Source organism: Chelonia mydas, chromosome 11, assembly GCF_015237465.2.
Source record: "Chelonia mydas isolate rCheMyd1 chromosome 11, rCheMyd1.pri.v2, whole genome shotgun sequence".
In the NCBI taxonomy this organism is placed as follows: domain Eukaryota; kingdom Metazoa; phylum Chordata; order Testudines; family Cheloniidae; genus Chelonia; species Chelonia mydas.
Genome location: NC_051251.2, coordinates 22192393 through 22206561, shown reverse-complemented (window position 1 = coordinate 22206561; position 14169 = coordinate 22192393). Strand labels below are relative to the sequence as shown.

At 36.3% G+C, this 14169-nt stretch overlaps 1 protein-coding gene across 1 annotated transcript in view; it reads left to right on the top strand.

Annotated features, from left to right (window-relative positions):
* The first annotated feature begins 757 nt into the window (after positions 1–757).
* Positions 758–14169, top strand: part of LRP1B (LDL receptor related protein 1B) — a 1293242-nt gene continuing 1279830 nt past the window's right edge. The window contains 1 exon segment of the mRNA XM_043525164.1: positions 758–1053. Within this exon segment, the coding sequence (XP_043381099.1) occupies positions 972–1053 (82 nt within the window). The 5' untranslated portion in view covers positions 758–971.

Here is a 14169-nt window from a genome sequence, read left to right as displayed (position 1 = left end):
AAATCCAAAATTATTTTTAAATGTGGTCATCTATTAGATCAGCTGTTGTAAAGAGGCACCAATAGCTAACCAAAGCATGCAAATCCCTCTTTGGATGCCAGCTCTTATTTCCCACATATAATAGGTAAAGAGTTTTCTAATGGTACCTTCATTTCTTTGGCTAATAGGTAATGCCTTGTTTGTTTGCTTGCTCGTTTGCTGAATCACTTAGTGTGATACACAAGTCCTCCTGAGGTTTGTGTTTGTATAGTTTAAAAAAACCAACTCTTTTTATTTCATTTTTGCTATTTTCTCTAGCTGAGGCAACCATTTTCCTTTTGAACAGAACTGAGTTACTTCGCTCCCTGTTCATCCCCTACTAAATGCAAAACTAAAATGTGCTACTTCTAGAAGAGAAGCTATGAATGATCTGAGCTATGAATGATCTGAGACCCGGCTTGCCATTAGGGGAAGAGCAGAAAGGCTTAGCTGTTGGATACAATGCAAAAGCCTCCCCTTTCTAAATGTCCAGATCCCAGCAGAATATTGAGAGTTACTTCCCTTTCAGGGAGACAGAAATAATTGTGATTTGTAGTGTTTTCCATTTGCAGGGGTATTTTCCTGTTGTGTTAAATGCCTCTTACTAAGTAATAGAGGTGATTTATGTGGACACCAAAGCGGTCTGTGGTAGATTCTGTGATTAATCAGTGAATTCCCATCCTCTGGCATCTCTCACTGCCCCTCTTGCGTGATGTAAGATCAGACGTACTCTGCATTGAAAAGTCAAGGCACACAAGCTGCTCTCACACACATACACCTCGCAATCCTGCTGAAAGCAGGGAGAAGGCGGGCAGGCTGGGCTCATTTAGCAGACGAATTCCCATTGACATTTGTAAATTACGCAGCTCGATTGCAGGCTTGCTGCTGCTGATTTACTGAGTGCGCAGCCAAGCAACCCCGGCAGAGGAGGACGCTTCAATCCGGCCACAACAATGTCTGAGTTTCTTTTTGCCTTAGTAGCGATCTCAGGATTATTTCCTGTTGCTAAAGTGCTGGCAGCGGGAGCCGATCGAGGTAAGGAGAACACTTTATTTTCCTCTGAGATGATGTGGGGAAGTGTCTAAAACTTCCTCCGGCAGCTCAGCTCAGCTGCATGGGACATTTGTCTCTGCCAGTGCTTCTCGGGCTGTTCGTACAAAAGCAAAAAAATAAGATCAGGTAGAGAGACATGCAGCACGGAAAGTATCTTCCTGCGTGCACAGCGGACTGTGATTTGACTTAGCTGCCTTGTGACCGACTCTGCAGATGTTAGTATCCGATTTCAGCGTCGTAGATGCTCTCTGCCTGCGCTGCTTGTTGCAAGGCATTGCAAACCTTGGCGGTCGCTTCTTGTTAACGGTCACGCTATCTGCGAGCCTACCTTTCAGTCCTCAGCTTGTATTTCGGTAACTTCCTTGCCTGCTGCGAAGCAGCCTCTGGCAAGCTGTGCTTGTCTCGGGGCTGATTTCCTGTATACAGACCGAGCCTTCTCGGGAAGGCACCTAGCGAGCTGCTGTGGCTAGGCACAGGGACAATAGGTCACAATCTCCTCTCCCTACTTTCTGTTGAAGCTTTGCAGCCCAGGCACTTGTGCTACCTTGAGATACAAAACAGCGATACACTTTCAAGCGCAACTTCTCCTTCTTATGGTCTCCTCGGTAGGGTATGGCATTAATGAGCTAACGAAAACATTCAGAAGCAAGAATAAACCAGCGTTAGGTGAGCTTTCTAGCCAGAACGGGGGGTTTCTTTTTTAGAGCCTCTCTGAAGTTTTGTAACCCCTCCCGGGCAAACACAGAGCAAAATGCACCCAGACCAGTAACTCAACCCGATCGATGTTCACATGGGCATGATTAAATGTGTCCTTATGCCTTATGGAAACTTGACTATTAAGATCATCTTATTTTGACTGATAATGCTCAGGCTTTTGGTCTAATTAGAAACAGATAAATAAACCTTATACCAATGTCAGACAGGAGGGGATGGGGAGAGAATGGATCACTGAATGATCTAATGACAGTGTTTATATGAAGGCAATTATGTATTGACTTTAAATTATTGCTTCATTATAACAAAAACCCAAACAACCAGGCATGAATTGTGATGCTTCTCTCCTGTATAGTGTTAGACAATGAAGTATGTACTCTGTTAGAGAGATATACCCACACAGAAACACACTGTATGGTAACACTAGCAGAGGGTTTTCTGTGAGTAGTTTTATAAGGCTAATCAGTGGTGAATTTTTGCAACTGCTGATTGGTTCTACCTTTCAAAGAAGCTTCTAAAACTATTTCCAGAAGTCCTTTTATTCAGTTCCATTACGTTACCATCCATATGATTTTTGAACTTTATTTAAATGGTGTGAAGTTCATGAGGGGCTAAATAAAACTGCACAGCTAAGTAATAAAGAATACAGAACCTTTTAGGCAAGGCAATAAAATTAAGATCTTGAAAGATTTCAGAGTAGCAGCCGTGTTAGTCTGTATTCACAAAAAGAAAAGGAGTACTTGTGGCACCTTAGCGACTAACAAATTTATTTGAGCATAAGCTTTCATGAGCTACAGCTCACTTCATCAGATGCATTGAAAGAGTAACTGTTTTCCTGTCTTAGGAAATCTTTGATGAAAGACGACAGAATCCCTTGGGCTGGAATTAAGTTGAACTGTTCTTTATTCTGACAGTATTTGATGCTATTAATAGACTGACTTTGCTATATGATGCTTGAATTAAATATTTTTAAAAGTAGGATTTAGGTCATCTTTGTATTTATTAAGCACAAGAGTGTTATCATGTTGATTTGACTAAAAGTTGTTTCGGTAGATCAAAATTTATTAAATAGTAAAACCCATTAGATCAGATTGCTTTCTAGCTCCTTAGCCTCTAAACTACATAACTAACGAAATGAGACAGCATTAAATATTGTCATATTCAATTTGCTAGGAATCAATTAGATTTTATTATAAATGTAACTATATGATGTATTGAATTAGCATTATGAAACTTGGAGTGTTCTACATCATACACATTGGCTACTGACTTGTTTACTGACTGTTTAAAACTCATTTGAACAAGTACAAATGGCTTTAGATAGCAGAAATTTGTGCCTGAAATAGACTATAATTCAACTACCAAAGCTGTTAAGTCAATGGAAATTGACTGGCTATCAGAAAATTTAATGGATGGTTCACACCACAAGCTGGAAAAGCAACCCCCTTGACTGGCTAGCAAAGAGACAAGTATCACCGTGGGATCACAAACTTGCATATTAAAACATGCCATCATAAGATGCCAGGCTGTAGCGCAAGATACAGGCTGACATTCAATATAGTGCTACCTACATAGCCTAACACTAAAGGTTCTAGGAGACTCTGCTCGGTTTATGAATGGTACAAATGATTTTTCTATGATGCAGTATTATATATGGAGAATTTTGATCACACTAATGCCAGTTCGTTGGAAGAACTTCAAGAACTTTCCAAGATTTGTGCAAAATAGTCTGAGTACATTTCAAGAGCAGTAGCCTGAATACCTCCGTGATCTTGTGAATAAAAACCTTAGCTATTAACCATTTTGTGAAACTGTACTGGAATCTAACCTTGTGTACTCTGCTCACTGTTGAAGGTTAGCAGATGACAATTGATTCATGAGCAGAAGAGTCTGATTTTAATTTTTGCTTTAATGTTTGTTTTTGTTATATAAATGGACTGTTGGCTTAAGTTAGAATCAATCCAGTTTTAAAAAGGCAACATCATTCTAAAACATGCCATCCAAAAGAGTGGGATAAACCAGATTCACTTAGAATCAAGTCAGTCATCATATCATCATGACATGTCTTATCAAAGCATAGTGTGGTGCAAATTAAGACTTAAAAGACGTAGTGTTTAAAAATGTCAAATGGTCTCAACATAAGTGCTTCAGAATGTACCACACATGAAGATAGTGTTACATTTTCATGTCAGGTAATGTTTGGGACATATTGCAAAAAGCACTGGCTATACAGGTGTTGGTTTTCTGTATTAAATGTTTAAAGTTTGTCAAACATGATGGGTTGCAATTTATCCAAACTCTCAAATTTGGAATGCGATAGTCACAGTGTTGACTGAAAGGGAACTAGAAAAATATCCTGGATTTTATCAGATCTATTCTGCTGCTAAAATGAGGTCACTACTGCTCTATTTTATATAATGAATAATAAACGGTTAGAGATGAGAGAGAAGTTAGGGGAAAAGAAAGGAAAAGAGGGGGGACAATAGAAAGGAATGGAAAAGCATTGGGAGGAAAAAAGAAAACAAGCTCTCTGGTGAAGAGGTTCATTTATTAATTTAGAAATGTCATTAGCTTTGGCTTAGTTTTCAATTGTAACATTTTAAAGGAAGTTCATGGAACTCCTCATTCTTGAGGTTCTCCTACCATAAAGCTAGATCTACTACAATAAATGCTGGAAAAATGCCTGATAACAGGGGACTCGTCTGAGTACAGTACATACATTACCTGCTCTATCATAGATAGAAGAGTTTCAGAACAAGTGGGTAGCTTCAGGAATTATGTTAAGAGTATCACAATGGTCAGATGGTTCTGTAGTTTCAGAAGGCAGTACTTAATGATTTCATCAATGAACTTTCTTGAAGGATGGTGAAAGGGACATGTGGTCGTCATCATCATGTCTTCCCCATAAATGTTTGACATCTTAATGTCTCCTCTCACCCAACTGCAGGATTTTCACCTAGTCCGATGTGCCTAACTTTTTCTTTTCTGCTCACAGTGAGACATGAAAGCAGAATTTTTACAGAATCAGACTGATTCCCAAATGAGATGTCGGTGTATTTAAAACTCATGAATTACCACATAACTGAATCCATTGCACACAATTACTTCCCCCATCCCATTTTTAGTTTAAAAAGTATGTATTCCCCTTGGTGTTTTTTTTAAAGCTATTCTGGATCCTAGGGAGGAGATCCAAGGATGGATTATCATGGAAACTACTCCTTTCTAGACTCATAAACCTCACCAGAAATCTCGAGTCCACGTACAAGGGAATTTACTGTTTGTTTGTTTTTTCCTAATGTCTCTTGGCCACCTTTAAAGTTTGGCAATACATTTAAATGTACGTGAACATGTAAAATTGCCAGGTTTAAGAGTCAGATGATTTCTGCTCTGAAACTATCTGCAAATAGTCATAGTGAATGTGTTTTTTAAGCTTGACTCCAATCTCATTATTAATATGTTGCTGTTTTTAAGTAGGACATGCAAAAACAGTTGTACTCTGCTCTGCCAAATGGAGCTGCTCCTTGTCAATCAAGTGTGAAGTATTCTCAGTGGTCTTAAGACAAGCAAATTCAAATAAAGCTGTTTCAGTGCTTTAATACAGAGATGCCTCTTCTCATACTTAAATTTCTGTATCTCTGCTAATTGAGAGAGAGCAGTATTGTGCCCACAAAGGCAATGTTTACAAGGTCATGGTGACATTTTTCCAGTTGTTTACTATGAAAAACAGTTTTACAAAAAGCTTGGTGTGCTCCTAAGAAATGTATTTATCATTGGAGAAGTAAAGGTATCTAGAAGGGAGAAAACAGAAGGGCATTTAGGACAACAGTTTAAAAAAAGAAATGCCTTAATGATGCAGTTGCAAAAGAAAATGAGTGAAAGATTTCCATAAGAATGTTTTTATTCACTAGTGCAATTGGCGGTAGATAAAATGCATGTCTGTTCCCAGTTGAGTACGCAATTACATGTGCAAAATTTTCCAAACAATCAGGGAAGTGTGTGTGCAGTCTTGTTCATAGGCTAATTAACATGCATATCATTCCTAGCCATGTCCTTATTTGCGCTAAGCAAATAGATTTTAATAGATTTTTCCCTTAATTAAAACAATGTCAAAAAAGAAATTATAAAAGGCAAAAGTCTTAACATCAAAATACAGTAGAGAAATTTTGTTTTCCTCCAAACCCCTTCTTAATTCCTTAGAGGTTTATTCCTGCTCCAGGAATAAATATTGATCCTGCTAAAATTTACATAGATACTTAACTTTACTCACAGGAGTAGACCTCCTGGAGTTTTTGGGACTATTAGCATGTGTACAAGCCTTAACAGAATAAGGGTTAAAATGCATCCTCTTCTCTTAATTTATTTTCAATGTACATTGAAAACCTATAGGGTTTCTTGGCATTTCCACATGCAAATTGAGCAGCAGCTACATGGTATTTTTGGGCTGTGATTATATAATTTTTATTTGGGATGCTACGAATGAAAGTTATAATATGTGTAAGTATTAATACTTTTAGACAGTAGTAAGTTACATTTGTCTAAAATGTTACTGTACATACATTGCTCTGTTATCTTTTTCACTTAAATTGTGTGATTTCAGATATTATTCTGTGTTATCACTTTCCCAAAGGAAATAGAAAATAAGGTTTTCAGAATGAAATCTCGCCTTACTTTTTTTTTGTAATTAACATCTAATTATGTTGAAAAATCCAGTTCCATTTTTAAATGATTGTACACACCCCAGCTGTCATTCAGTGTAACTATGCAATTGTTTGTTTGCTCTTAAGCACCATCTATTGAAAAAGATTAAAGCATGTGTATGTGCAGTTGTATTCCAGTTAAGGATTTAGTTGTCAACAATACAGATGAAAGCTACTTTGTACTTTTTGGTATCCTATTTCTAAAATGCAAAACTTTTTTTGTTTTTAATATATTTAGCAAAGTGAGATAACCAGAGGTCTAATTCTGAGTTCTTTTAAACCAGTCAATGGAATTACATGGGTACTTGACTTCAGTGGATGTACTCTTGGTTTACATTGGTGGAAGACCCTAATCCTGCATTGGGGTTTGCTAGGAATGACAACTATAAATGGATGCAGCTATCCGTGCTAGTAGGTTTTGATACAGGATTGTGCACCAATGAATGCAATTCCAATTAAAGTCAATGGGAGTCTTTTAAATTTAATGGGACTTGCGCAGGGCACTTAGTGATGCAAAGAAAATTATAATAAGCAATAAAATTTGTAGCCAGTGGTCTGTTGTTCACTATATAATCTGTGTGATTTTTAGATTGAAAGATGCTCACAGCAGGAAGTTTGTCTTCCTAGATACTTCCTAAAACACCAGGGACTCCTAGTGCACTTTTAAATTACATAATATAAAACATAATTACCTATATGTAAATACAAAGACTAATTCCAATTATATTTATTTTGTTTGTGACCTCTGTTGTGCTGAAGTGATTCTGTCAATTGATCCTCTGACCTTAGTAGAAAAATGCATCTTTGAGATAGCAGGATTTAAACAGTAACCAATATTTGTTTTTGTAGTCATTAGATCTGTCCAATTAATAAAAAGAGAGTTGCTTCTTTTGAATTATTGGATAATGGTAGTCTTTGAGAAAGGTACTTTGAGTTGTCATTGGTATTTGGTTATACTATAGTAGAACTCTTTTTGTGGGGGCAGGAAAAATGGATCTTATTACAACAAAAGGTCCAGCTACTGAATATAATACCTTATAATGTATTCTTATTATCAGTTGAATGTCCCTAAATAACGTTTCACACGCTGCTTCATCTTGAATGACTTGGCCTTCCAGCAGAACTGCATACTGTTGAAATACAGCAGAAATGCTTTAGAAATAAGAGCATACATATTTCTTCTTCTGGTAAGATCAAGGTCTGGTGAACTATGTCTTGTTTTTATTCTTATATCAATAGGATATCACTTCATAACTTTTGTATATGGCACTGAATTGAATGACTTACCATTTTAGTATAACAGGACAGGTGCTATTGAAATAAAGCTTAACTTTAGAAATAAGAATATGTATAATTCCTTGAGGATTCCACCACCACTGAGTTTTTATGTAATGGCAATTCACAAGCGCTTCACTCTTCTTGAAATGAACAAAGAAAACTTACAGAATGAGACGCTATAGCTTTGTTCCTTCAGATATTCTTGTGGGATATGTAGGGGTCTGTGTAGGGGTGTGTGTGTGTATGTATATGTATGTGTGTATATATATATAATATATATAATTTTGGGGTGGGGAGAGGGAAGGGGAATATGCAAGTGCGAAATGTGGATATTATCCTCCGCAAATGCAGTGCTTTTCTCATGAGGCTTTCTTTCAGAAAGGGAGAATATACTGTTGACTTAAAAAAAAACAAACCCAAAACACCAAAACAGACTGGAAGTAGAACAAAGTGCACTTAAAAAAATCCTCATGCACTTGTGCATATAATATACTTATAAATTAACATTATTCACTTACATTTTCCAAACTAGGACATTTGAAAACCTGTCTTTAAAGAATACAGTGATGATATCAGAGAGATGTTAGTACCTCTCTGAACATGACATACTCTTTTTTTTTTTTTTTTGGGACCACTTTTGCCCACACGTTTACGTAGCCATTACACATGGACAAACATAGTTTTGAGGAGTAATTTTAAAGCTTTGGAAGTACCAAACTACTAACATGTCATCCTTTCTTGAAAATACTCTTTTGAATGAATGTCATCAGATTGTCCAACTTGTGAAAGTACTTACCATTAAGTTTTACAGCAATGTGTGTCTATCATGAAGTATCCCAAACTACTTCACAGGATGTGAGTCAGATTTTCAAAGAATACCTCCTTCGTGCATACAAATACTGTGATTGCAGGGGAAAAGAATGGTTTTGTGAGCACATGGCTAGTTAGACACACAACTGGGTGTGCAAATGCCCAATTTATATGACCAGTGTTGGTATTTGTGTAAAAAATAAATGTGAATTATGGAATATTTACTTGACATTTTATGGGAAATCTTGAAATTACAACTTAACTATGACACCTTTTGTTCATTACATCATCCAAAAGACAGCAGATACAGTAGAAAAGTCACCCTTGTATTCAGGCAATGGGTCAGTACTATCTCAGAAATAGGGCTGGTTTAAAAACAATCCACTTTTCTCACAATTTAACATAGCAATTTTTGTTTTTTATCAAAATAATAGGAATTTGTCATCTATCAAAACCTAATTTTCTTTCATAAAACCATTTTCTTGGTAAATGAAAAATTATGGTTTTGATAGTGCTTTGATTAAAACATAGACTGATAACTTAAAGTAATAAATATGAAAAATAGAGTGTCAATATTGTTGATGTTCAGAAAAATCATTTTTGAAAAATAGTTAAAGGACATCCAGGGGAAAGAGAATTAATTACATTTAGAATGTGAAATGTAAGGGCAGGATGGCTTTTACATTAATGTTCAGTAAATGTACCTCACTTTCTGCTTTCATTATGGATTAACTGAAAAGAATGAGGATGGGGCTTGGAGGAGGGAGACTCCTCACAGCTTGAACTATGCACATATTTTTGAACCCCTTGCTTTAGTGGCCTGATCCAAACCCCCTGAATACAATGGAAAGACTTCCGTTGACTTCAGTGGACTTTGAATCAGGTCTAAAATGCAGTCCTGGTCTGAAAAATGACTATGTAAATAAATACGGTACCTTCTCATGTAACAGATAAACTCTCTGTGGATATTTGCAACCAAAACTGCTTTGCTTAAAAAAATGATAAAATGAAAGTTTACTAATGGCACTTCTGCAGAACTAACAGATCTGTGGGAGAGTAGACTGGATTATTTTCCGGGATTGTTTCACGCAGAAACAAGATGTAGTTACAAACTTCTATTTTCAATAGAAAATAGTTACAAACTATTAGTAAAATAGTTACAAACTTCTATTTTCAATATATTTATGAATATTATTTTTCTTCAGATTTTCCAGTAGTCAGAATATGAAGACTGTAGGGTAGTATAAATGTAACTAGGGGCAGTGTTTGTCTTGCAGAATCTGTCGTGCCGATGATGGACAATACAGAAAGAATCTAGCTTGACTCTCAGATTCCAGGTTGAGTCTGTAGAACTGGTAGTTAATTTAAAAAAAAAAAAAAAAAACGTCTTTCACTTGCAAACTCAGCAAGTGTGATCTGGAAGGCATTGCAATTCAGTAAATTAGAATCCCACAGTGTGACATGTATTGTATCAATTTTCAGAGTAGAGTACCTTTTAAAGTACCTTTTGGCTGTGAACATCTCTAGGTTTTATCACTGTAGGTACAGGCACTGACAAGGTTTGAGCTCACCTGAAAACAAGCTTAATGAGAATGTAGTGTATCAGGCTGTGTGGTAGTGACTTTGACCTATTAGAAAAAAAGGAACTATGAGGGGTCAGGGACACAATCAAATAAACTACAATAGCTATTCGACTGAGAAATATGTGTGCAGAGTGGAAGCCTAATTATTTATTTTTGTAATAAAAAGGTGAGAATTACTTGTGCATCGCTATATTTGAACTTAGAGATGGAAAGGTGATTGTGGGCAGGCAGATGAAAATGATGTGGGAGGGAGAGGTGAAAAATCAAACTCTGGATTGACTTCTGTTTATGGTCAATATTTTAAACCAAATAGTTTACTCCTGCATTTAGATCACAGTAAGAATAGTAAATGAACAAATGTGATGTTACATTTAAAATCATGGAACTTTACAATGTACAAGGGTTACAGAAGAAGTCAAAACCACAAAAATGAAAACTAAGTCACTCTGCCATGCTTGCCAGTTTTCATATCAATATGTCCTCATGCTTTTATTCAAACAATGAAAGGCTAAATCTAAGAGAGAGGGTATTCGACAGACCCAAGGTTTCCGAGGTCATAATACAGACTGAAGTAGCTGAACAGTCCAGCACTGCTGTATGCCATTTCTGTCAAAATGTATGAGAGAGGGGTGTGGGTGTGTGGATGTGTGTGAATATATATATATTAAAACCTTGGTATATAGAGAGCAGCATAAAAGATACCATTAAGTAGGGCAAAGCTTTTAACACTTTTTTTTTTTTTGAGGAGACAAAATCTCATGCCCTGACCTAAATGGCCCATTATTACACTTCTTCAAACTGGAGCAAGTTATTCAGGTCAGAGTGCATGTACAGCCTTACCTGAATTGCCTGCTTCTCCTGCACTTGCTCAGATGTAGTGAACTACGTCCATTACATTTTTTTGGTCTGGTTTTGGAAGAGCTGTGACTTAACCTCCCTGTTCATAATACTACCCACCTACTTTGTAGATTATACTGCTCTTGAGAATTGGTGTTCGCTAATCTGCTACTTCTCCATTTTTATATAGAGTTGTTACCCTCATATCCAGTAATGCTACAGGAGAGTTTTACTTAAATCTGTTTAATTTCCTTTTTTATTTCTTACCCACATGTTAAATAGTTGGTATACTCAAAATTTCCAGCTTTTACAATTTACGTTGCCCTGTGAATATTTTCTTTTCCTTGTAGAAATTCTTCTGGTCACTGTTTTAATTTTGACTGCTCTTGGGGCAGTAAGAAGTGAGCGCCAAACAGATGGTAGTCACCAAGCTGAGTGAAATTCAGAATTAGTGTGCAAATACAGAACGTGAATCTCAATATTCAGAGCACCTTCTACGGCAAGTAAATTCCACCTGGAGACACTTCTCATAAAGAATTGTTACCATTTTGATAGTTGCTGGACATTCCAGGAGCCATTTACAGGCTGCTGATTTTCAGTGGAATAACTGCTTTATGCTTCCCTTTACTTAATATACATATTTTGTTTTTTCATATTCTATTGTAATACTTCAAAAGATTAGACTGTATCAACTGATGTAAATTAGCATAGTCATTGTCTTCAGTAGAAATATGCTGATTTACACCAGCTGAGAATCTGCCTCATCATCTCATAATAGTGTCATTGTAGTGTTGTAATAAAGTGTAATATATTTACAAGGGTTATCACTGTTGCATTTTTATATTAATTCCCACAGAAGACAAGCAGTGAGATTTTTTTTTTTTATAATTCAAGAATATTAAATATGTGATCATCAATTTGAGGAGCATAGAAAATTTATAATAAAACCCCTTTAGATAACATAAGTGCTTAATAGGTAATTAATATAATCTTGATTCTGTATAATCTTGATTTTATTCCTGTGTCAAATTTGTAAATTACCTTGGGTTCTTGGTTTTAGGTATTTAAAAAAGAATAATAATGAGTCAAACATGTTGAGGAAAAAAACAGAGATAGCTGTATGAGAATAAGCTTTATTCATGTGAATCATGGGAATTGTCAGACCGTAACAGATCAATGGTCAGTGTAGTCCAGAAGTAGCCAAGCTTTCTGGAGATGGCATACTGTCTCCACAGTGCACTAATAGTATAGGGCTATTCCATGGGGAAACCTTTTTTTTTTTTTTTTTTAAGCCCCTCTAGCTATTTCTTTGAAGCATGAGTATTGGACCTCCATGTTCTTTTAAGTATGCTAGTCTTATCGCTATGGACTTCACTGGCTAATTATACATTATGTAAACATCATTTCCTTTTATTAGCTTTAAATATTGCCTTTTAAGTTCATTAGTTGTCTCCTTGTTTCATATAAAATGGCAAAATGGTCACATCCAATCAGAGAGCTACTGAATATTTATGTAGCATAGAAGGCATGTTAAAAGTACACATTTGCCACAGTTTTTCTACTCTCCACATTGGTACAGTGCAATGGTAATTGTGGCTGCTCAGCACTCCTCAAAATTTGATCCAAAAGGCAGAACACACACTCTGACATCCTGATCTTGTCATGAGCTACTGCATTGTTGCAAGGGTCCACTCATGCAGAGCTTACTGCAGGATAAAGACCTCTGATGGTACAGTCTCACCCTGAATACTGCATTCATTTGTGATTGCAATACTACAGTCACAAATGGCATAGAGAATGCAAATAAGGAGAGAGAAGAAAAAGGTAATGTAGGGAAAGATTAAAGTTATAGGCTTATTTTGTTTGGGAAGGAGCACAAGAGCAGATATGAAAGGAACAGGGTAGTCTCCATTTTTAAAAAATGGCAGCTTTTACCAATTTAACACACATTGATAGCTGAACTGACCACACTTTTCCCCTCCTATGTAGACTAGCAGGTGTGTGGCATCATTTGGCAATTATTAGTATTGCTTCTTACAAGCAGTGGTGAAAAGTTTATTTTGGTGAAGTTCTGTGGCCTGTGTTATGTAGTAGGTCAGATTAGATGATCACAATGGTCACCTCTGGTCTTGGAATCTATGAAATTAAGTCTATGGCTCTCTTGTCTGGAAATACTTTGTGACCTCCTTGGAGGAGTTGCTCTGGAAATGAATAGGATAATAAATGAATTCATGAGTGATCCATTGCTAATGAGAGTCTCAGTGGTACTGTCCTGAGTGTCATGTTAGTATGATGGGTATAAATCATGTCCTTACAGGGTCCACGGAAATTTTCGATACGCATCTGACTTCTTCTAGAGTAATCATAAAGAATAATATTTTCTGGTTGACAAACAATTTTGAAGCTTTATAGCTGCTGTTCCCTCCAGAGACTCCCACCTTTTTGTGGAAAAAAATATTTCTGTGTCAGTGATAGTGCAGAAATGTTTTAATAATACCAAGAAAAGTTTTCCAAAACTTATATTATTAAAATCACACAGGAGGACAATTTGCTTTCTTGTCAACATTCCCCTATTAACAGCTTTCTGTCAGAAAAGTGAAGAGAATAAAATCCAGGGTTATGCTTTGTCTCTCTTAAATCAGTATAATTTATTCCACTTAGCTTTTGAGAAATACAAAGAATGTGGAGTTTGCATATAGTATTTGCTTTTGGGGCTTGGGGAAGAATGTATGTGCACTCTTTGCAGTGGAAATGGTTGCTCTTTAGCAAAACTGGTTACATCATAAAAGGTTCATCTTTTATGAATGTGTATTTTTTTCAGAACAAAGGTTTGTGTTGTAATCTAATCCCTGGCATTAATTTTGTGTAGTTGGAGGGATATAATTTATTGTGATATCCTGAGCTTTCCAAGTTCTCTGGATCCGAAAAGTGATGGGTCTTCTAAAAATTGTCCCAAGAAAACTGAAGGTAAAAAATAACAACCTGTGAATTCTAAATGTTGCTGTGGCTTGGTGTTGAAGCAGAGTGCAAAGGTTCTTTGTTTAATAATGCTGATATTTTATATTGATGTCTAATTTGAATGTTGGTAATCCTTTGCAGAAATGTAAAGGAAAAAAAACGGATCTGGTTTTGTTGTTTTTAGTTGTGAAAGTGTGCCATGACTCACATTTTCACAGAGC